Here is a 26,167-nt window from a genome sequence, read left to right as displayed (position 1 = left end):
AGTGAAAATTTTTCCCAATTTCACACCTGAGCAACTAAAAGGAATCCTGCTCTTGATATATTGGTTGATACTGGTGCTTTCAACCTGGAGTGACACCATTGGCTGGTGACTTTCTTGGTTTGATCCACCTCTGTAGAAGAATTGCACCATCATATCGTATATCCAGTCAGAATGCCTGTGGATGAACGGCCGCTCATGACCAAACCTGGTTTTGTCGCCAGAATGCGTGCAAGCTGGGCTGAGAGGTGGGTTCTGACACACTGGCTAATTAGAGATGCCTGGGTTAATTAATGGACCTGTCAGCTTTTGTTTTGGTAATTTTTTGGAAATTTAATGAACAACTTTTATCCTTTTTACATTCATTATACCTAAAGGTATCCTTAATGATGATAGGTCACCAGAAAGAGTGGTACAGAAGTGCATACAGTTTAGATTGAGAGGGCATATAATATAAATAATAGAACAAGTGCTTGGTTTAATAAAATATGCATATACCATAGTAAGTCTACCATGTTTTAAGACGTATTTTTATACAGGATGTAAAAATACACTCACATATGAATTCACACACACACACACGCACACACGCACACGCGCTGCCTGATAAAATCTAAGTACCATCATACATTGCCATGGAGAACTACTGATTGCTGCGGAAACCATATGTTCATTGAAATGGAATTTTATTAGGAAAGTAGAACTTGTCAGTGTTTTGATATCTCTTTCTTTCCTAGCATATAGGGAGAATACTATATATTTATTGATGTGTTGTCTGTAATTGATGGAAGCACAAATATCAAATCATCTATTACAATACCTACTCAACAACTTGAAAAAAATAGTATTGATTATCTGCAGTTGTGAGACCTAGGATGTGAATACTCAGTGGAGATATCTGCAGGTTGGTTACCTGGTGGTTTTGTCAAGTTTGCAGTTACGTTGCATTACTGTTGAATGTCAGAGTTAAGTGTTATTATGAAGCAGTTTTCTCTCTGCTAGGAAGATAACAGATTACCTGCCAAGAATGATAATTTTTGTGGGGATTTTATGTTAGGATCTGATTTCAGAGTCTACGTATACCTGTGTCATTAATATATGGTATTAAATCTGTACTGAGGAAAGAATGACAAAGTTTACATGACAGAGGAAAGAATGACAGTAGTACAGGAGGAAGATAGTCACCTTATCTAGGAATTGAATCCTTAGCAAGGAGATCAAATTTGGTCAAGGAGGTCAATTTTGGTACTAATTATCCACGTGGTGAAGTCCTTTTCCTGTTCTCAAAATGATGCAGGTTCTTCTTTATCGTCTTCTTAGTGCACGCGAGAACAAGAACAAACAGAGAAGACAGAGGTAAGACTTGGAATGACTTTCTGTGTGGTTTTGTTTAAGACTCATTATCACTTTAGTGAATAGTTTGTTTTAGACAGTTTTCACTCCATTCTTGATCATATCACAATATTGGTGTCTACAGCACACTTGGGATTATATAGGATTTTCACTATACTGCACAGTGCTAAATACACAATATCATAATTGTATTTTGTTGGAAAATTTGTGAAAAAAGGGATTGAACAGATATTTTTGTGAGTTATTAAAACTGAAGAATCTTTTAGATTGGAGTACTGTCACAGGTGGGCTGTTTTAGATTCGTGAGTAATTATCTTGTCAGGAATTTGTTGTATTGGGATATTGCTCATTTATTGTCCTTTAGGTAATTTTGATTAATATAAATATTTCAGTAAATCAATTTCATTTTATTCAAACAAAACTGAAATGTTTACTTTATTTCAATTGGTAATCAAAAAGATGAAAAAAAAATGGACATTGATTTTTCTGAAAAGATTCCTGTATAATGGCATGGTGTTTGAAAATATTTCTCCTTTTGTGCAGTATGTCTGTCATCCATTGTGTTGTAATTATTGATAGTTGTATAATCAATGTGCAAGGAATGTAGGTAAACTCCGCCATTGTCATCATGTTATGTACGGTGTGATGATCAATACATGAGAGAGAAGATTGCACCTGGACAGTTGGTATAGAGATGGCATAAAAAATGAAATCAATATGAGGAGGAAACACTGCCTGGTGATTGAAATGTTAAATGTCTTAATGGATTAATTTTCCTGTTGGAATATTAATTTCCCGTCCCTTGTATTTATCTATGGTGTTGATCATCTCAGGTATGGCGTATTGATTAGTTCATGTCATTAAGATTATAACTGCACAATAGATGATGCCTATATGGGCATGTTGAAAAAAAAAAGGATATTATTTATCAGTATTAAGGGGGAAGTCTATTAGTGTAATAACTTTATGATATGGTGAGATTGGCTTATCATCTTTAAAGGCATCTCACCTGTCACATTTGAAGAGATGACCCAAGACAGAGATAACAGGAACACTGAACCATGCTCACTTAACACTACATAGCTTATGGAATGACATGAAAAACCACCAAACTTAAATACAAGTATCAGCAGAGAATTTTCAGAATACGTAGAGAAAGTATACCAATTTTTGGATAGGATTTGCCATAAGTGGCTTGGTATATTTGAGGTGACTTGGTATTGATATAACTTTCTTTCAACAGGTGCTTTAAAAACTTCATTGTACTTCTCGTCAGTTAGTCTTTCATTCATTCCTGTCCTAAGTGAAAATGCACAAACAGTGACCTGAACAAGGTTTCCTGAACAATTCATTTATAAACATGGCTGTCTTCTTTGAAACCAAACACTGTTCTTTTGACTTTTATTGAAATCTGATGCTTCTGTTGTTTTCAGTTTTTCTAACATAAAGAAGAGATTTCCAGTTTAGCTCTACAGTAAGCTTTGCTTTTGTGAAAAGGTGATGTGATATTCCCTCCTTTATTTCACTGATATAATGAATGAATCATATAAATACCTTGATGATGTTGGGTAGTAGGATAAGAAGGGGAGAGGAGACCACCCATTATGCCATGGTGCCATGGTGCTTGGCAAAGGAGTTCCTTCTTTCTTAATATGTTTATTTCTTCTCTTTAAGTTATTTTATTTATATATTTTTGTGGGTGGGTTGGTACATTTTAAGGAAATTTATGGCATGTTGTTTTTAAAAGAATATGTATAGCTAAAAGAAAGATAAGACAATAAACTAAAATAGATAAATAAATGGTCTTTTAGGAGAAAATTTATTGTGAATTTACTTACATGAAGTTTCCTGATCATTTTACCTGGTATTTAGCACTTACACAGCAAGCTAGTAAAACTATAAACCAAGACAGAATTCATGGTTCTCTTGTCTTCAGGCATTTGAATGCTTAACATTCAGATTTTAATCTTAATAACATGTACTGCTTCACAGTTGAACTGCCAGCTATTACCACAGCAATATTATGGGGACAGTCATTTTCTTCCTCCAATATAATATCATAAATAAGGAAAGTTAGACATATTGTACTTACAACTGCTGGTATAAGAGCCTGTCAGATAAGTATGGGAATTTTTAGAGAAATATTTAACTATATTGCAAGAGCTATAGATAATAATGATTATAGTGATGTAAATATTAATTTCTTATATAGTGCATTCCATTTTCATACATTTTAAATACACTTAACAATTAATATATAATATTTCAAATAATTATAGTACTAAATATAAACTTAATTCACAAGTTTAACAACAATCAAAAGACGAGTCTTCGGTTTTATATAACCTTGATATTTGAACAATAAAGAAAAAGTGCCTTCAACTTAATATATATGTGTGTGTGTGTGTGTGTGTGTGTGTGTGTATATATATGCTACAAGGAAAAAATTGAGACTTCACAACTTAATATGTCATTAACATTAATTAACAAGTTTAAATATGGAAATCACATAGTAGGTAATGACTTGGAAGTGTTGAGAGAAATGAGGAGGGGAAATCCCTTTGTGTGGGATGGGGGAAGCTTGAAATGAAGCCAGTGCTGACATCTATCCAATTTTTGTAGCTTTAGTAAATGAAATATGAACTAAGATTTGGAATAATTCTGCACTAGCACAGTTCAATAGAGTTAAAACTTTTGGTTTGCAGTGGTAGCCATGTTTAATTTCTTGTTGTAGAAAGGGTGCAATATTTTATTAAATTGAACAGCTACTGATATATCTCAAGTTTTGTCAAAGCCAACTAAATAGTTTAAAGGTTATGACAAAATTTTTGTCCAAAGTTTTGTGAAGCGGAGGGGGGGTGGGGGGGTGGAGCAGGGGTGGATGGAGGCCGTCTTCTGGGTCTTTCAGAAGATATTCAGAATGTTCAGTTTTACATTGATAGGCATCTTTTTTTTTCCTCTATCAGAAATGGAGGATGATGGGTCAACAAAGATAATTTGGAAGATTGTCAGAAATGTCTCTGGATTGTCGGGGGGGGGGGGGGGATGGGGGGGGGGGCTCTGTCCTGTCATCTGTCTACATTCCCAGTGTGACTTGTGGATATTGTTGTATCAGGAAGAGATCATGAAGACCCAAGGCAAGAGGGCTGCCAGTTTCATTTGATGGAGCATTTTATTTTTATGCTGAAGTCATTCTGTCATGATGATTCCAAAAGAAGAGGGATTTGTTCTAGAATAAATGACTAAAGTGGAAGAATTAGCCATTCACAACTCTGATAAAAAATATACAAATGATAGTGAACTTAAATAGTTCCACGTATTCATAAGCAAATCATTTCAAGTTTTTAAAGCAATAGATGATATGAAACTTCACAATGATCAAGCAATTCAAACATAAGAGCATTGTTTGGAACATATATATATGGCAACCATTGACCATAACACAATCAACAGACCTCCTAACTTCACCAGAATAGAAACTCCAGTGCTATAAATGGAGGCCTCTCCCTGCTAATGAGAAAATTATACACACAATGGAATGTGGGATGCTAATAATAGAATTAATCTGTCAAAACACTGAGGCGTAGCCTGGGCATCTATTCATGTTAAATTGTGTGTGATTGACAGAAATTTTGATTTTATTCCTTATTTCTTCTCTCTGTCCATCCTTATTAGTGTTTGATATTGGCGGTAAGCAATTCCCATTACCTGCTTGGTATGCCTCCTTATTGTCTAGCTTGACAGATTATGAATATATATGCCTTCCTTGTACGTTTATCTGGAAGAAACTCAAAAATTTTTTTATGATTGATATGATTTGACCAATAAAGATATATCTTTCAAGAACATAACCCACAGACCCATGAAGAGTGACATTCCACGTGGTGTTCTATTTAACTTGAGTGGGGGTTGGACATGGTACGGGGGGGGGGGGGGGGGGGGGGGGCAGGCTTCGCATATCATTAAGATAAAGAAGCCATAATGATGTGACTAATGGTAGTTCCAGGGTCTGATATTCACATGGGAAAGAGGGACCATGTTGGTGGATGGTTGGACTGGGTTGGAGCTGAATATTCAGTCATGATGTGATGAAGCATGCATTTTATGTACGTACCTCAGCAACATTTAGAAATCCCCCCTAGGACATACATGGAGGCAGCCTACAGTGGGAAAGAGATGTTTTTAACCTCTGACACAAATGTTGGCAGTGTTTGATGCATATGGGATTGAACTGTATCTTTTTCAGGTGATATATGTTTAAGAATAAGTGGCACATTTTTCACCTGCAGGAATTCCTTGCCTTTAGACAAGCACCTGCAGTTTTGTTTCTGTTCAAAGGACAAGATATTGTCACCTGTTGTACAATGTGGATGCGGCAGATAAATGAAATAATAAAGATTGTTACCTTCACTGCTGTCTGTCATGGTGAAGTCTCATGGACATGACACATACACATTAGAGTGATTTGTAACATTGCTGGAGGAATAATGAAGTCTTGTCAGGAACAAGTTGGGAACCTTCTGTTGTAGAGGAGCATTCTCCGTCATGGAGAGGAAAAAGTCAGAGATAGAAGAGGGTTGGTTGTGTTTTTTGTCCTCCAATTCCTGCTCTCACAACATCACATGTTGGTTTGGCAAGTAAGTAGCATATATGTGCAGAATGTTGTGAGGTATTTCAGTGCAATACTTCAGTGTTTTATGAAGGCTCTACGTGATGTGTGTGCATGTATGCATCCTGGCATATGTTTGTTAATTTATTGTATAATAATAATAAATAGCAATGATAATAATAATCTTAAATGGTCCTAACACATTTTTACACATAAAAGCTATAATTTAACTTAAGTGTATTTTCAGACACATGATTTTGTCAGGAAAATACAATGCTCTGTGAAGTGGTAGTTCATCAGTGTATGTGAGGATGTTTGTGCATGTTCATAATTAGTATGTGGATGTTTATTTGCAAACATGAGCACATGTTAATGTAGGTCTCAGTGGTATAACGTTTATCATGCCTCTTAGAAGATTTAGGCAGTAGAGCCATGAAGTCAGATTGGTTGATATTTATACAACAACCAATGTGATTCTCAAGACAATATCAGTATCAGTATATTGTGTATTTTCATCAGAGTGCATCTGTAATATGGACCTGTTATCATACTATGGAGAAATGATGTTACAACTTTGTTTTTGATCTTACCAAAAAGGGAGTTTTAAATTGGCTAAAATGTAATATCAGTAAACTTTTAGGGGGGAAATGCTTATATTATGAGTTAATGGTCCTCTTGAACCTCTCCCCCCCCCAACTTCCCCCTGTTCCAATAATGAGATTCATGCCATAGTTGCCCGAAGGTATAGAGGTAGAACTTAATGATTTGGATAATACTCCATTTGTTGAAGATGTGTCCACTGAGGAGCAAATGACTTGTCATTATCTAAATGAATGAAATAATGTATTCATTTGAAGTAGGTGACAACTACTTATGTATAATCTAATTTAGGTAACATTTTCCTTGTCTGAAACAACAAAGATAACAATAAATATTCCTGAGAACTTTCTTTAGGTTAATAACTGTAATATGCTTTCATATTTGTTTTTTTTTCTCCTCACAATTGAATTCCTGTTGCATTTGTACATTTTCTTATATTTGAAGCTTTAAAAACAATGCACAGTTTTATTGCATGTCCTATTTTTTAAAACAGAGCTCACATTTTAATGCGTATTTTATTTGTCCAATTGTTTTTCATTTACTATTTATTTCAACTCAAATATACATTAAAAGATATCCAGTATTTTTATCAAATGGACAGACATATTAACCTAGTTTAATTCAACAATTTATCTTTGTTTATTTCACATTTTTTCTGCAAGAGTTGGTTTCAATTTATTTATTCTGCCATTCTAATTGCCAAATCTTTTCATCTCACATTATTGTAGGGCAGGAATGCATTTTTGTAGGCATTTAGATGTTATTGTCAGCAATATGTCTTTGTTATTGGGGTTGTTTTTCTTCATTGTGACAACTCCTTGCTGATCTAGATGGGTTTTCAGCTACCAAATCTCATTGATGTGTGATTATGTATTCAAAAGGGAGTCTGATATTTCTTTTTTTTTATGAAATTGCAAATTTCACTCACAATCTTACATGTATGAACACATTTAATCACATACATGGGAAATTACACACACACACATACACACATACACATATACACACACACACACACACATACACACACATACACACATACACATACACACACACACACAATATTACTTTTATATTCATACTTTTAAGGAGAAATGACAGTAATTCTTTGCTAAAAAAAATGGAAAATGGCAATTTTTAATCAGTTCTTAATTTTCCATCAAAGAGATTCTCTTTGGTATTCGACTACATAAACACTAGAAAGATTAAACTTTCATGATTCAGCCAAAGAAATCAAAACAAAACAATAAGTAGTATAAGATTAGACCCTAAATGTTCAACTGTAAACATTCCTATAAACATTCTGCCTGTATACAGGTGAGAAGCAGGGGGGGTGGGGGTCAACACATTAGGCAGGTGAATGCTTTGAAGTAGCCTAACTCATAAACACACTGTAGACTAGCATGGTGTGCACACATTACTGGAATACCTATTCTGCTCTTAACTATTAGTGTTTACTGTAACTGGATGGTCATTTCAAGCCTAAGTTTACCTGTGTATATAGGTACTGGATCCACTTGAGATGACCAGATTAATGCTAGTGGTTAATAGGTCAGCTATTATGATACATACACTGGAGTGGAGTTGAGACAACAGAGCCTCATCACAGCCAGTGTCACAGGCAACAGAGCCTCATCACAGCCAGTGTCACAGGGGCAACAGAGCCTCATCACAGCCAGTGTCACGGGCAACAGAGCCTCATCACAGCCAGTGTCACAGGCAACAGAGCCTCATCACAGCCAGTGTCACAGGCAGCAGAGCCTCATCTCTCAGTTAGATCACTGCTGATTTCTTCTTGGATCAGTTACAACCAGTGCAAGAAGGCATTGCCAATATTTCATCTGCAGTGATCGAATTTTCATCCTTTTTCTCTCCTCTGTTAGAGCTTTATTATATTATTAGGAGAAGATTAACAGAAAGACAATGGAGTGAATCCATCGTCAAATGTTTAGAATTTGTATAGAATTGTTTACCCAGTGATATATTGTTTATGCCAGATGGGTTCACAGCATGGCAAAGCAATCGACTTTGATCAACTGAAAACAGCTTTTAAAATGAACACTGAGCAAGATGTAATGCAATCAACATGAGAGAGACCATTAAAGGTCCAGCTCATTATTATCCGTTATTTGGAAATCTTCCTCATTTTGGTCTGAGATGGTCCACTTGCCCCTCATCCCCCTCCCCCCCCCCCCACCCCAAAACATGCTTCCACCTATAGGCTGGTTTTTACTGTTGTTTCCAGTGAAGTCAGAAGATTTCATATTTTTCAATAAACTCATTGGTTTGTACACAACAGCGATGATCTGGGGTATAAATAAAAATATGATATGCTATAAAAATCAATGATTTGTTTGAAGTGTGTTGTAATTGTCTGCTGCAACATATGTGAATGATTTGTGAATAAAAAATATTGGCAATTACTTCAACTGCAGCCATGAAATAAATACCTTAAGTTTTTCATCACCAGATGAAAAGATATTATTAGAAGACTAAGTACATCCAGCTAAGATAATGGAGTCCAGTATTTTTAAGATTTATTGCAGTTATCTTAAAATGCTTTACCTTTGTGTACATTATTGATTGTAAGAGGTGGTAAACTGTGTCATATATCATCCATATCAGGGAAAAACTTGGGTATAGTTTTGATGTGGGCATTAACTGGGGAGTAAAGTAGGGTGTTTTTACATTGTCAGATCGTAAACTTTCCTTACTTATGCATTGAGTGGATGTGAGTCAAGAAAGAGATATTTTTGTTATTATTAAGTTTGCTGCTGTGCGTGTGTCTGTTAACGTTCAAAACTGAAAACATTTGATGTGGTCACAATGTTCCTCATAGCTTTGATTCATATCTGAGGTGGCAAAAACAAAGTTTGAAATTTATATGGTTTTTAACTTTGATTATTTGCATTTAACCTCATAGCAAAAGAAACCAATAAGCTTGTCAAAATTAAAGCTGTTCTTTTTTAAATAAGATGGCCCAATTGTAATCTCCAACTCAAGGGTCATAAAAAAACTTAAGTAGCAATAGAATTACAAATTAATGCTTTGATTCTTCTGAGTGGAAAACATTAATAAAAACTGTACCATAAATACATGAGTACCAAGCTGGGCAATGTTCTTTAATGTCAGTTGTAATTAAAAACGCCCCCATTTCCTGTAACGACATGGCTCCATTGCTACTAGAGACACATAAATTTTCAGCTGTCTCATTTTTACAAGTTCTCATACCTGTGGCATCAACTTTCACAGAGTTTACACTTGCTGCTTGGACCACCATAGCAACATTCCTGGTGCGGGCCAATTTTTGTTCAGACGGCAGTGTCATTGGTTGAGTGCTTTATCTCTGGCAGAGATTTTACACTCTTGATAAAAATTGAAAGATCTCAAAGTAGAGAGCATATTTGCCTGAGGGTGGGGGGGGGGGGGGAGTGCTACTGGGTCACCTGGGATAAGATTGGTAGAAGTGGGAGAGTTACTCAATAGATTTTCAATTTGAATACTGAAAATAAAATAATTTGGTGTAGTGGCGTCTGCGTCCCCTTGATGGCTGTCAACAGGGACAGCGAGGTGGGGTGTTTTGGGGACTTAATAGGATTATCTTTTGACAGGAAAAGGTCCAATTTGACATACAGGAGTAGAGTCCTATTCAGTCTGACGCCCAACTATGTGTGTAGAGTCTGTGATTTAATGTAGATTGAATCCTTATATCTCTGTCATTGTTAACATAACAACATAATGTTCATCCATATAAAGTAATTGAAGAATGTTAGTCAGTTCTTTTTTTTTGCCATTTTGGTGTTGATTTTTCTGTTGATTTGTTAGGATTTTGTGTATATTTACTACAAGTATTTGATGTTGTTATCAGTGTAAAATCTCTGATATGAGTTGTGTAATAGTTGGAGGGTGTGTCTGAGGGCTCCCAAGTACAAGTGTTAGACCAGGACTGGCTGGGGAGAAGGATGGATACTAGAATGGATTGCAATCAGTCAGAATATATGAATATCTATGACTTTTGCTTCATTGAATTATAATGTCCCATGTGAATGAACAGAAGCCTGCTGCTATACAGGTATCATCTTACTGGTCCCCGACCCCAGCCCAGAATAAACAAAAACTCTTTGGCGCACATGAAAAGTAGAAGAAAATGTGTAGTGGGTCGGAAGAAAGGGCCGTGTTATGATCAGGGGCCATTTACAGTCAATGTTTTCATATAAAGCAAAATAAGAAAAGAGGACATTCGGCAACTGAAGTGTACGTATCAAACCACTGGGTTCGCGCTGTACACTGAGTGACAGGCAGCCTCCGAGCAAAGCACGCTGGGACTTTTAAATTATAAAACACGCGACTGTCATTGCAGCACTTGTGCCACAGTGCGTCAGTGAGTTAGCACTTGACTGCGCAGTGGATGGGATATTACATGTAAGGTGCATTCTACTCAGCCACTACACTATCAGCATAAGGCAGTGGCTATACAATACAACAATCAGCTCACAATTGAAGAGAAAACATCAAGGTATAGCATAAGGTATCCGACAGGGCAAAAGACACCAGTCAAAACTTGACAATATAGTAGTCATAGAGGCTGACTGCATGGGTGGAACTTCATTGAGAACACCTCATTATTACCTTATAGACACCAGGAAGAAAAAGTTTTAATCAAGGATTTTGAATTCCTCGCACACAGTGTAAGCGTGAATCCAAAGTGCTTGCAGCGAGTGCATCAGGTGGTGCTGGAGGTATTATGGGAAGGTATTGATTCTGGTGGCGGCCGCGGCCCCGTGTCAACTCCCTCCAGCCATTGGGTTTGATCCTGTGATTGTGTAGTACTGTTACTGTGGCGTAACTTTGTCTAAACAGTCCATACCACCGAATAACAACTTGTTTGCTTTTGCTTCTCCCCTGAAGTGCATTGGATTGCGTGGCTCTAACTCAATCAAGTGAATAGCGTACTCGGGGGGACTTATAACTTACTGAGCTGCTGGAACAGAATTATTTTCACCAAATCTGAAAAGGGTCATTTGGCTGTGAGAGAAGAGCTGAAGAGAGACAAAACATAGGAAGTGAACTAAGAAAGTAGAAAGATTGGCAAGATTAGGCAGTTAGAGCCCTCTGCTGGACTTTTCAGGAACTACAGGTCCTGGTGATGTGAATGTGACATTACAGCTGCACAGTTTTAGCTTTTCCACAACAATACAGATAAAAGGTTCAGTAAGTCGGTTAAAGCTCAGTCGGACTTTGTCGATATCAAGTGATCAAAGTGTGAACGACTCAATCTGTGGCAATCCCTGCGATCAAAAGGATCTGCCATCTCGACCCAAGAGGGATTAAGCCAAGACGCCCTACCTGTTGGTTTGGCCAGGTACTTGTAATGACATCATTTAACCCGTCTTAATGAGAGCAACAGGTAAACCACTGGTGTGCTGTTATGACTGTTTGACCAGGAGGATTACAGACACAACCTGACTACCTTCAGGGAAAGGATGACAATTCTAAGGTGTACATCAAATCACTGTAGTTACTTTATCAGATTATTGACACAACAGGTTGGTGAATTGAAAATGGATATTTGGTTATGAATTTGTGAGGCTGTTTTAGGGATTTGGGTATACACTTTTTTAGGCTGCAGAAGTAACATTGCTTAAGCTCCAACCAGAGATAAGAAGTTGGAATGTGGATATTAAGTTTCTAGTCATGTGGAAACTATGTTGTATTTCAGCAATTTGATATAGAATGCTAACATGGTGGAATAAGCAGATTTCATATGCTCTAATACACCTGGAAGATATATATCAAAAATTCATTTTGTTTTCATGTTGTAGTCTGAATCAAGAACACACCTGTAACGTATGAAATTCTAAGTGTAGACTTGTGTTTTAACCTCCAGTTTAGTGATTGGTAACAGTTCATACAGGTGCTTGAAATTCTTATTGGACGAGGCATCCATAATACATCACCAGTATAAGATCACTGTTGATCCTGCGAGAATTGTTTACCACGCCTAATGAAATACTGTAGAAGTTGATAAATTTGATGCTTTTGAAACATAGTCACTAATTTGGGACGAGACTTTGCCCAGGTAACTATATTGCATCCACAGGTGAAAAAATTATGCAAATATAAAAAAAAAGGATAAAAGACTAAGTTATCTACCGACTTTAAATTACAACCGTGTCAGCGGAGAAATTCCTTTATAAGAAGAGTGAAGATTTCCCACATGATTAGAGAAGATTTGCTGTACTGGAAGCAATGTGCAGGAACAAGTAAACGTTCAGGCATTTCAATCAGCGCCATTAATTTGTAACAGTTTAACATACCACCAGGTGAAATACCTTTTATGCAAGAGAGGAGTGGAGAGACAGAAGTGCTTTGCCTTTCAGCCACATCAGCTCACAGCAAAGGTAATCGGCTGGGTTAGGAGATCATAAGTCACCTCTTCAAGAGAATTACCTGTCATATTCACTCGCCTCTGACATGAAGGGAGCAGGCAGGCTGCTACGGGAGAATTAAAGCCCATCTTAAGTTTCACTGACAACCAGATTAACTTGTAGGCTACATAAAGAAAACAGTTACCGGTGCCCATTTGTGGCCCATTGGAGAGAAAATGACTCTGGCAAGTTGATGTCTGAGCTATTGGTGCCCATCTCACACTAACACAGCTTGGCCTAGGTGGTCTCCACAGAAATGGTGACACTTTGGGTTGAAAATAAGTTGCAGGAGCAGGATATTACTGTACTAAAATTGTTAACTTTTGAAACAATGGTGAAAAGTGTGCTGACAGGTAAGGAACTGCACAAAGAAAATTAACTGTTGAAGGATAGCTGTTGTTGTAGACAAGCAGAGCTAGAGACGAAGGTTAAGCAGCGGCTTTGACTGGCAGACAACAGGGAGAAGAAATACGACAGGTGTCCCCCCCCTGTGATCAGACTGCTAGTAAAGGTCAACCAAGGTCCATCTAGAGGAATTTTATCGTTATCAAGACACAGATTAACCAGACACTTAGGATTTTAGGCTAGATTTCTTCTTGTCTGGACTGATATAATTATACAGCTTATCACAAGGTAGCAGGTAGAACGTATACAACGTTATCGTAAGTTATATATACAAGGAGCAACAGTTTGCTGATTCAAACTGAAGACTGCTCTCAGGGACTGGTGTGTCACAGCAGATTACGAAGATGAGAAAATTTACGAGTGGGTGAATTTGAGAGAAGGAAAGAAAAAAAGGACATCAAAATCTCCTCTCCTAGCTGGTAGCTTTGACAGCATGGGAGACGTTTAACACGGCAAGTTAATTTCCTAAGAAAGCTACTCTTAGCTCAGACTTAAGGAGGAAGTGAAGTGCTTTTACAATCATGATGTCAAACAAATTGGAACCCAAATCACCCAAGTGTGAGGAAAAGCTTCAGCAGCGGAGGAGACTTGCCATGGCTTTAAAGATTCAAGCTGTTCGCAAGTAAGTGTTTTTTGAGTGTACCAGAAAAAAAAATTACGCTATTTTTTAACACCCATGCTAGACACCCCATGTGTTGCAAATTGAAAAGAAATAAATAAATAAAAGTGGTGTCAGTATTTAAAAAGGGAGAATACTTTTTTCTTAATGAAGAGCATAAAGCATAAAGAGGGTAGACACCCTTAATGACAGTACGACTTGAGGTTAATAACTAATTATTCCATTAAGACTTAGAGAGTGGGTGTAGCAGTTTGTGAGGACACCTTGCTTACATTAGGAGGGAATGTAATGGGGATTTAATTGTAGAGGAAAATTGATATGCAAATTTTGGTGCTGGTTGAGAAAGGATTCCACAAAAGGAAAAGAAAAGAAAATCTGCCATAACGGCATTGTTCAAAGGATCAGAATATATTATTATCATGAAATTGAGAATGAAGTTGCATACAGGGACAATACAATCTATAAAATATGAGTGCTTTGATGGATTGAAAAAATATCAAACTTTTGCTAGTCCTTTCTCTTTGTAACTAGCACACAGTGAGTGGAGAATTCCTCAGGTGTGTAATAAAATTAGGAACGGGAAGCTCCAAGTTGGTTCTGGATCAGGTGTGGCAATATGAAAGTGTGAGGTGTTCCATTTCGCTGGCCAAAAATTCCTTTTGCCACTTGTGGCCATTGGACATAAATCACTGAACCAAGTGCTTTGAAGAAGTTTAACAACTTCAATTCATTTAAGTCCATTTGTCACAGTTATGGCTGCTTATTGTTTTTAATGTCCTTTAACATGGTCATTGTTATCACATAAAATGCAATAAATCTTTGATTGTGGTAGGGTAGGGTGTTGAGCTGATAGGTGCTGAGTTGGTGGAAACAGGTAGCACTTGTTCTTCTGACAGCTTCATGGCTGCCAATATTTTACTTGTTTACTGGGTCAAATTAGTCATTTCAAAAATTGAAATTCTTCAATTTAAACCTTGTGAATAGAGAGAGTTTTACCTGAATTACCTTTACAGCAAGATTGACACTGGCTTTGACTGTGTTGCTGGAATTTTTGTCTTTGTTTGTATAGAAATGTTATGAAAAGTGGGCTACAAACAGGGGGTTGCCTGGTATAAAAAGCTGCTGTTTTGATTGGTGCACTTCATCAAGAGCTTTATAGGTGCAGGGTAATCAGCCAAATATTTTCCTTTACTAGACAGCCACGGAATTTCTTTTTCATGTTTTGTACTGAATATGTTGACTGGAATATAGACTGAAATTATCAGCTATTCTTTAGTGCTTATGAATATTTCAACATTTGGCCCTACATCAGTATGTGTAATTGCTCTGTTGTAATACATGGTTAGGGCAAGCATATTTTTATGCCAGGGCCCCAGATATGTATAAGAAAATGACTGTAACTGTAGACTTATAATAATGCAACTGCATGACTGTCACGTAACTCCTGTGACATTTTTGAAATGTGGGGACCCCTTGGCTTCAGCAAATTAGGGGTCAGGATATATAGCTAGAGTGGGTCAAACCAGATTAATATGGTAATTATGTCAAAATTTTACACATTTCACTTTTTGAAATAATTTTCTTTTTCAAAATATATAATTTTTAGTCACACACATTGATGCAATTTCTGATGCAAATTAAGCCAAGTTATTTTTGAGGAATATAAAATCAACGTTTATTTTTGGACATGATTAAGTAATCTTTTTCAAATTTGTTGAATAATTACCTTATTTTGTTTTTTGTTACTGATTAAATACATCTTTTTATAGAGATCCTGTAATTGGGAAATGGCACACCTTTCGAAAAAAAAAAATTCATGGGATAGAAAAACAGGTAGAAGAATGTAAAATGAGCATGCTTGAGAAGTTATTGTGCTATATTTACTTCACAACTAAGAATGCCTGAAGATGTGATATAATGCTACTGATGGTTTTAACTAAAAAAATGGTGACATCTAATAAAGAAGCCAGAAGGAACAGTTCACCTGGAATTTCAATTTTTGTGACAAGAGAATGGTTTAAAATGAGGTAAATTGAGAGGAGCTGAGTGGTTGTTACCTAGGTATTGTTATAGGGTTTATTTGTGATGAAAGGGAGACAATTGAGGGCTGTGATGGCATGGATGTAAAAAGTAGGTAAAAATTGAGGGCTTCTCAAGAACTGTTGATGAGAATAATAGAGGAGTTGAAAAGGGATTGAAGTTATGTTAGTACTTGTAATCTAAAAAAGATGAGTTTTGTAATGATGTGATTGAAAGTTGATTGCAAAAAAAAAAAAAAAAAATGGATACCACCATTAAAATGTTTTGTGAATTTAATGTTTGTCCACCCCTGCAATAGGTTAACACTCAGTCGAATTACCAGCTCTGGTGTTCTTATTATGATTGTGTTTTTGTTCAACACTCTCTTCAGAAGGACTCGTAGCTTGCCAAAGGATGTTTAGGCAGGACAATTTAAGAAAACATTCACCAAGCACTGAAGCAGTGTTCAGAAGGATAATTTAGTTTCATGGATACAAGAGCTTTATTATCCTACAGCACAAATCAAATCATCCACAGCAAACATTGATATTTTTCTGCTGTGCACTTGATTTAAAAGCGCACGTTGTCGCATTCGGGTGTTTGTGTTGTTTTCTTGCCATGTTGGTGAAAGGCAGTCAGTGTAGCTTATAGAAGGACAGTTTGTGAGACAAGGTTGGACATGCAGTTGTATTATTGTTGATATAATGCTGGCTCTCATTTGTCAACAAGTATTAAGACTGGATTTCTAAAGTCCACTTTAAGTTAATTTAAAAGACAGGTGGTGTAGTGAGGAGAGAGGGGTTTGTTTTAGGTTATATCACAGAGTGTTCCTGTGACAGGAGCGGATTCAGAGATATTTTCTGACAGTCTTCCAAATTATCTTTGTTGCTCCGTTCTTCATTTTTGACCGTCTTCCGACAGAAAAAATTAGATACCCGTGAATGTAAACTTGAAAATCTGACCGTCTTCCGGAAGACCCAGAAGACGCCCTGAATCCGCCCCTGTGTGACGTGGCTTGGATTGATATTGATTGATTCTTATCAATAGATTTCACTTTGCCTATCCTCAGTTCTTCTCCTAAGTACACTTTACACACACACACACACACACAGTGTGGTACTTTATTGCATTTTATTTGCATTTTTGGTAACTGAAACTTGAGTGTGTTTCTCCCTGCCCGCTGGAAGCAATTACATTACCTTAAACACAGCAGTTGAAATGCTTTCTAGTTAATGTTTTTTCTCTGAAACAAAGATTGAAATCTGTCATTTTCAGCTGTGCTAGATTAGGAGTTGTATATCAATACAACCAACCAAAGGCATGGCCTGATATTTTTGTTAAAATTTCAACATTTTCTCTTCTCAAGACCTCACACAATGTGGTTTAAGCTTGTTTCCGTTTTTAAGCACTGCTCTTTTTTTCATTTGGTTTTTTGTATAAGAGAATTTGGTCGTCAATCTCCTTAGGTTATGCACTCTCATGAATGTCTTTGTATAATCTTATGTAAGTGGTAGTGTAAGAAAGGTATGAGTCATTGAACTATGTAAAGTCTGCTAACTTGGCCTTAATTGTTCTAATGTTTGTTATCAGTTGATAGGAGCTGGAGTAAGGAGGCAGTGGGTATATTAATTCAGGCTAGCTACATGTCTGCATGTTCAGCCAACATCATCAAATATTCGAGTTTAAGAGATCTATGACTTAATTTTAAGAAAAAATTCTGATTATGTGCGTCTGCCAAAGGTAAATGGATAAACTGGTGAAATATGTTATTTAATGAATAAATTGTTTAGATTAAAATTTACCTCTGCTATTATAAGACTTCAGGCCTACATTTTCATAAAAATATACTTCAGATGACTAGTACTTTATTTGTAATATATATATGTTTGTTTAATGATAATCCTTTATAATAATAATAATTAAGATATTAAGATACAAAAATATAAAGATTATATATAATTGATAAAGATCAGAACAAAAAGGCAGCCTAAACTTAAATTGAAAAAGAAATAATAAAAAAAAAAAACTTGGAATTTTTCCACATGGGTTGCCCCAGACAGGCTTTGAGATAGCCATCACCAAAATGACAGTTTGAAAGTCTTTTCTTCAGCCATTACTGGCAGTGCAACACAGTGTTAAGCTACAAATAGGAGATATATATCTGTGAAACACTACACGCTATACTGCATACACAGCGGAATTTCAATTGTTGACAAATTTTCCTTTGAAGTCTTTTTTCTCTTTTGTATTTTATTTTTTGCATTCATGCATACTTTACATTAAATTTCTTTTCTATCACAGAAATAAAGTTCTTGAATATATTAACTTAAAGATAATACTGAAACTATAAAATCGGAAAGGAAAATAAATGATTGGTCTAGTTGGGTTAAAGATAATACTGAAACTATAAAATTGGAAAGGAAAATAAATGATTGGTCCAGTTGGGTTGGTTCTTCCATTGTTACACCAGGGTTATGAAGGTATACATTCAAAGAATCCCATCAGAAGTCTAAGTTGCCACAAAACCCATTGAAGAAATCTGATGAAACGCCTTTAAGTCTCATTTCTGTGTTAAGTGGCCTGACTTAAAGAGTTGTATAGTTTGACCCTGGTATAGTTACCACCCTCTGTACTATCATCAAACTGGTATTTCCTTGTTCTTTATAAAATATAAACCATAACTGTCAAGCTATTAAATTTGTACTAGCTTCTTGCATGCATGTTGTCTTATCTGGACTATCTCAAAGTAGTTGAATTTTTATAAGAAAAGTGATGCAGCCAGTAGAAGTTATATCAAAAGGGGGTAGGTAAAAGTTATATCAAAAGGGGGTAGGTAAAAGGGAACAACACGAACAAAATTAGAATGCTGTGAGTTTTTATTTTATTTTATTTTATTTTATTTTATCTTTGGAAGGTGTCAACTGAATTTTATAATTTAAACTTTTTCAAAGTAATTTGTGCTGACATTTGCTGAATCAGATGTTAGAGTGCCTTACTGTATCAGTGACATATGCAACCTGGTGTTTTATGGGGTGTCACATTTTTTATGTCATTTTCCAACACAAATTCATTTTTTTCTTTGGAAGGGGGTTGTATTTTTTACTCTATGAAGTAATGACATTGAGTTCCTTCTCTATACGGATTGATAAAGCTGGGAAATGATGTAGTTTGGCAGTTTGTGTGAAAGTTGACTTGTTAAGAAATGGGTCCATTGTATTTTGCACCTTGTGGCATGTTTACTGGGTTCACAATGTAATTTATTTTTGATGGAGTTAGACATATCAAGTCATGCATATGGGATATTTATTAGATCAGTATTTCATTTTATTAACACTTTCTCAATTTTTATATTGTTATTTACTTTTTTTCACACAAAGTTTTTGAGTTCTGGGATTGTTAATGCTCCTCACAAAGAGGTAAGCATTGTGGAAAGGTGAAATCAGTTGCATAATCACAAATCCACATTCCATAAACATAAAAAAGACGTGTGTATACGCTTGAGTTGCTAGTCAGTTGTATGGCATTCTGATCCCTAAAGGCAAGTGACAGTCAAACATTGGCAAACATTAGCTATGGTGTACATGTTGTGAGTTGTGATTTGCCACAGAGGATCATGGGTAACCTACAGCATCAAACACAACGATACATCTCACAGCAATGAATAGTCTTTGAAGTATTTGTCAACATAACACGATGTTTCCATTGATATTAGATATCTGAACACGTGTTGGATGAAAGATGGGGTTGTCCTTGTAACTCCCACGGGACTGGGGTATTACTGAAGAGGACACCATTGCCTGCTATAACAGCAGTGTTGTATTATGATTGAAAGGCTGCTTTTTTATCAACTTTAACATGCAATCGCGTGTGTATATTTATATCTTTGATCTGCCTACGCTGTGTCTTACAGGGTAATGTACCTGACATATTTTATACCACAGTATGGGTCCATGTGGTCCTTAGAAACTTTTAGGATAAACTGTCTCTTCCACCATCTATCTTGTCTAGATGTCATTCAAGCATTTAAAAAAATAATAAACGTCTGTGTATCGGCTATTTTAAAGATTTTTTGAAAAACGATTGGATTTGATTCTTCAAACACAGTACATTTTGATACGCTATTGGAATTTAACTCTTTATGCAATACCAGAATGAGAAATGTAAAATATAGAGTTTAAGAGGTATGCAAATATGAATTTGCACAAAAATCTCAACTTGGCCCAAATGTATGTTTGTTCTAAAGCCTATAATTAGGTGTACGTATGACATGAGAGTACAGAAATAATAAATACTCAGATGTTATACATCTCAAATCTATAAAATTTTCATCAAAAACAACATGAATGAGACATAAGTATGATCAGAGGCACGTGAGTAGCTGTTGGCTGAAAGGTTCACATCATGGTTTACCAATTACAAGATCCCGTCTTTATTAACTGAAGGCTGAAACCAGGGAGTGGACATAAGGTCCACCAAAAAATGAGGCCAGCTTTTTATTACAATTTGATCTTAATTGACATGTCTGGCCTTAAATTGCTGCTGCTTTTGACATCAAAGCAACTGCTGCATCAAAGTTTTGTTGGATTAGACTTGGACATTTTTATAATTTAAGATATCAAGTTTCTGATGAAAATTGAAAGTTTTTTTAATGTGAAAAGAAAATTAAATCAATATGTTGAATTCTGCAGATTTGCTGAAATAAATATCCAATTTTCTTGGCAAATGACAAATGTGTTTTCTACTTGGAAGAAGTAATATATGACTAATATCATAAATACTAGTAAGAAGTGACAGTGAAAGGATGTTTAAGTCGTGTATTAGTACCAACCTGTGACTTCGACTTAATTTTTATTTATCTTTGAAGTATGTATTTTTTGGACAGAAGCTGCCGTGGTGACAGCCAGTAGAAGATGATATCACAGGTTATTTCTGGTACAAGGTGTGCTGACTAATTGCACCCATGTTAACCAGGGTAGACATCCCTTAGGCTTGTTTACATTTAGCCAAATGGTGTAGCCCCAGTTCAATCCAGGATTGGTAACATTTTTTTTTGCGTACATACTAAAAGGGTAAATGTAACTATTTGTCAATATCCAGTGACCTTCAGAGAGACTATATGTAAAAACATTTTGATTATTAGGTGGTTGGTTTAACATTTCTGCACACCAGGTGCATTATTGGAACAGAGCAAAGAAATTACATGTAAACCCTGCCCCAGACGTACCTGGACCCCAGTAGCTTTGTTTGTGGCCATTTTGTGGTTTTTCTCTCTATCCTAGCAATGGGGACAGTCGAGATAGGAAAATATTCTGAAATTCCAAACTATTTGCTCAGCAGAACATTAATTCTAAATGAACCAGAAACTATAGAAGTTGAGTTTGCCATGTAAACATTAGGTTGGAGACATCTGGGGTCTTGTCTGGAGACTCCATGCTACACTTAATGAACTATTAGAATTGAAGTCCATCAAGTCTTTAAGACTGGGGCCACTCTGGTCTTGTTTCACTGCTGTTTCCACTGTAGTAATTTGTTATTTTTCATCTTTAACCTAAGGGCAAGAAGTTTAACAGAAGATTTGCAAACATGGATCTTTCTCTTTATGTCTGATTTACTTCAGACGGAGTAATTATAAACAAAGAGTCATGTTTTACTGGATATTTCACCTGTCTAATCTGTTAATGGGCTTGTAAGGGACTGGTATGAATTTCACCGTTTTCTTAACCTGAAGGGAATTGGCAAAAAATGTAGAGAAAAATGTAAAGAAGATAAAAATTTGTCGAGGGATTAAACAGGTGGAATTTTGGAAGATTAGAGGCATGACCAAGGTATTTGTTGGTCTCAGAGCTACTCAGGTGTGTTCCACAGTAGAACTTAAGCTCAGAAATTGGTCTACACGTTTACATAAATATTAGTCCATTTTGATCAGAGATAAATCAGAAGTTTTCTAATTAGATGAAATATTGTGCGTGCGCTATAACAAGAAAGACATTGCTAATGTTTCAGCTCAAAACTTCATTTCAGTAGACTGCTATGAACTGATGTAAACCAAATTTTGGGGCCGAAATTTAAGACTAGTTTTCGGGTTAAAGTTATTGTGTGAAACCTCTAAAACAGGCCAATGTCAGGGTGTGATAACTCCAGTGCTAAACATGCATGTCTTGTTCAGGTGTACTCTTTTTGGATTAAACTTCATGTTTAACCTCAAGGTACAGAGTTAACTGGGAGATATGTTGAGATAGAGTCCTCCCTTATGCCTGATTTAATCTTATTTAAAGACAAGGATTATCTCTGCTCTCTTCTCGTTAAGTTTAATAAGGATAGAGTCCCCTCTATCTGGCACATTTTTAAGAAAAGAAGATAATCCACATTATTTATTTTGAATAGGAAATTAGGTAAATATTCTCAACAGAAGAAATTTCTGAATGTTGCCCAGGTTTGATATGTTCCATGTCATTGTCTTTATTAAGGTTGTACTGGATATTGTCTGTTTTTTTATTGTCATATTTACAGATTATTTTTTATCTATTTCATTGGAATTTTGTTGGTCTGATTGATAAATGATTTTTTGCTTTATCTTATTCTCTAAGAGATATTTTCCTATTTCTGAACCAGTGTCATGCCTGTCTTCACTCCTGATAAAGGAAAACCCCCACTCACCCAGAATTTCACCCACACTCCGTACATAGACCCCCCCTCCTTTTTAGGATGCCAGCACGTGCACTTCTTCACTTATTTCTCCCTTTATTCCCCGCAGACCAAAAGAGGAAATAAAATAAAGAAAAACCACATCAGTGAAACACTTCATGATATGATGTGGCTTCTGAAATAAAGGGTACAATTTTGTCTGTATTCAGATATCAAATGGAGGTCTTTGATCAGTTTGTCTTCTCTGTGGCAGAGAGTAAAACCAGGTGGAGAGATCACCATTCACACAGGGTCGGCTTTGAACCGGCTATCATTAAACCCATACCTTACCAGATGGATCAGTCAGGAATTTAGATTTTGAGTTCACTGTAAATTCCTTCATTGCCTTGTCATCAGAATGTGAAAGTTAATTTCACTGCAGACTTTCAGACCTGTAGTACATCTATCTGCCTATTTGATAACACAGTTACGACCATTTTTCAGTCTAAAGAAATTCTTGCTTGCACTGGCAGTAGATAACACGTGTAGGAAGTACAGGTGATGGCCACCACTGCATTGTGCCTTTACACTAGAACTTTTTGTGTATTGTTTCATGTTTCTTTGACATTTCTTTCTTTGTAAGGTGACCATAGACACATCCTTCATGGCTGTCTGGACAATTTTTCTTGTACTTAACTGTCCCATGTAAAATAGTTCTGGAATAAAAGGAAGGTTTGCAGCAAGTCTTAAGATTTGTTCCCAATATGTGATTCTGTAAAAAGCAAATGTTTAAGAGATGCTGAGTGATTTTATCACCTCGATGTCAGTTTTGTTGACAGAGATTTCAAGACGCTCATTTTTACTGATCCATCGACACTAACTTCTACATAGATTTCATGTGGTTGAAGTACATGATGTAAGTAGCGTATTACAGTTTTATCAAGTTCTTCTTGATTTAGAGTACAATCTAGCAGTAAGATAAACATCAGAAAAGAACTTCTTGACTTACATTGTTTTATTGTACATCTTTAGACTGCCATTCAGATTGAGAATGACAAGTTTATTGGATGTTGCAGCCAATTAAGGACATTAACTGAATATAGCAGTGTGCGAATGATGTAAAACACAGTTAAGTGCTATCTGAAAAGTCCTAACTTTTTATTTAATACTGATTTAGTTTTATCTCGTATTCAACAATGCCAGAACTGGTATCATAATGTTGGTGCACAACTACAAATTGCTGTTAACACAGGTTACCATGGTAACGAAAGTTGAAGCAATGAGACTTCATCTCATCGGCAAATGTGATCATGTGAAAATCCAATAGTAATTAGCACGTGAGATTAATTGTATGTGTTGAACTGATTAATAGCAAAGTCTACTTAATAGGTAGCTGTGATGTAAGAGCTTTTGATAAATACACTGCTACCATTTGTTTACCTTCTAAATATTGCTGCCAGTGTCTCTCTCTCTACCTCCATCCCTCTCTGCCTCCTTTCTTCTTTCCATCTTTTCTCTCTCTCTCTCTCTCTCTCTCTCTCTCTCTCTCTCTCTCTCTCTTATTCTTATTTGTCATAATTATCCAGCATCACTACCACACCTTGGAATGCCATATATACTATAAATGACAATTATGAAATGGTAAAAACATCCCATTAAGCTGAGCCACTTAATCAGATTGTGTCATTGTCTTGGATTGATGTTTCTTGTTCAAGTAGCTGCTGTACACAGTAGTTAAGACATCTATTCCATGGTCAACCTAATGACTGCCTAATGAGGCTGGTTACCTGGATGAGGGCTGACACCTGTAGTGGACCCTTACATGTCCACTTGTAAGGCTGTCAGTAATTAAACCATTACCAGAACCCTGGACATAGATAATGACTTCATCAAGACTAAAGGTACACATGTAAAATGGGGTAGAGCTTCTTAAGGAGAACAGACCCAGATAAAAAGATGGAGTTTCATCATGCAAAATGACAATACAGCATGGGGAGCGTGTACAATGAGTTAGTGCTGCTGGCTTTCTTTACAGACACATTACTATTCTGATGGAGTATTAGGATGGTTTTTGATTGGCCTTTTTTGTGCAGTTTTGATACATTGTTATTTAGTCGTAGAAGTGAAAGGATGTGGGCGCCTCTCACAGTTTAGTTTTGGGTACATTCTGGTGACAAGGATCAAGGTAGAGAGGGGAGCTCCATCTTAAAAGAATTGTGACAGATTTGACATGAAGATGAGTGTAACAGCGCTGTGATTCTGCAGGCACTTGATGAAATAGATCATCCTTTTATTTGGTTCTTACACAATTTGAAGCCTAAAGAAAACTTTATTTGGCTGCAGATGGTTTTATGTTTTGGTTTGAAGGAAGAGGAGGTTTAGTTTACAGTGATTGAAAAAGAACTCACCTTTTGTTGAAGTTACCTGCTAGCTTGACATTGAGAAGAGGGGAGCAGCATTGCTTGACTGCAGTATATTACTGTGATTTGGAGAGAAATTTACTGTGTATCAGAGGTCTTAGAATGTGGTTCTGTGTCAAGTCCTACGACAACTATGGCAGCTTTGGCAATATGGCAAGGTAATTATAAAATGAGGTGATAAGCAACATATTATTTTATTAAAGAGAAAGACTCAGTTTAAGACTCAATTTTCCTAATATAGCATCCTTCTTTATATCATTTGCACAAAGCTAGTCAGTGTATGCAGTAAGGAGAAGGAGTGTATGTTGTAATGAATGAGGCTGAAACTGTGAAGAGACAGTGTTTGGAAGCATTGATAGAATGGGTGATGTATGGTCTGGATGTGTTTATTTCTACTGTAAATACTCATAATATTTAAACAGCATGGTTTTTATTTGTTCATTTAATAGATTAATTTATTGGAGGATTTAACCTTTTCAGTTGCTCACAAAAAGAGTTAATCTCTACTATAGAAACTTTAAATCCCTTTCCAGGTATAACTTACAAAACACAATTTGGGTAAAATAAAATTCATCTTGTTCCATCTAAGAGATAATTACCACAGTGCATAGTACTTGAGACAAGTGAAGATTGAAGCTGACATTTATTACTCTAGTTGAAGTGGCAAGCTGGGGCAGGGTTATTGAATGAGTGACAAGTGACAGAGGTGGTCACACTTAACCTCTCTGACCTCCTCTACTTGAAGCTGCCCCATAGAACAATCATTATCTGATATATTGTTTAATATATTGCCTTCAGTTGAACTGGCACTGGGGGTATGATGTATGGAAAGCAGGATGACAAGAGGCATCTGTGCATTTGTAGGACATCAGCACTTGCTGTGACTTCTGCATGTCTCCTCTGCCCTCTTTTTATGCAGAGTGAAAAAATCAACATTACGTAATATTGTTTTGGACAGTTTGTTTGCAAGAAAAATTAGATTTTTATTGGGGTTGCAGAGTTTGTTGTCAAAAAAAGTGCAAGGTTCAAGCTGTCTTTTTGTCAACATGTCAACATTAATCCTCCCAGTACAAGGTTTTTATTCAGAGATAAA

The 26,167-nt window shown here is 36.2% G+C and overlaps 1 protein-coding gene across 8 annotated transcripts in view; it reads left to right on the top strand.

Moving 5' to 3' along the window:
- LOC106166962 (uncharacterized) overlaps positions 1-26,167 on the top strand; it is a 110,462-nt gene that overhangs the window by 30,758 nt on the left and 53,537 nt on the right. The window contains exon 1 of one of the 8 annotated variants that reach the window (XM_087009538.1): positions 157-245. The exons of 3 other annotated variants lie outside the window; for them this stretch is intronic. In XM_087009538.1, the coding sequence (XP_086865664.1) occupies positions 172-245 (74 nt within the window). In that variant the 5' untranslated portion in view covers positions 157-171. Of the gene's footprint in view, positions 1-156; positions 246-5,880; positions 5,988-11,688; positions 14,015-24,672; positions 25,233-26,167 lie in introns of those variants that run through there. 4 more of the 8 variants (XM_087009537.1, XM_087009534.1, XM_087009535.1 and 1 more) reach the window with 4 other exon arrangements.

Source organism: Lingula anatina, chromosome 3 (genome assembly GCF_051362555.1).
Source record: "Lingula anatina isolate TDL-2025a chromosome 3, LinAna3.0, whole genome shotgun sequence".
Classification (NCBI taxonomy): Eukaryota; Metazoa; Brachiopoda; class Lingulata; order Lingulida; family Lingulidae; genus Lingula; species Lingula anatina.
This window is presented reverse-complemented; position numbering and strand designations above follow the sequence as displayed.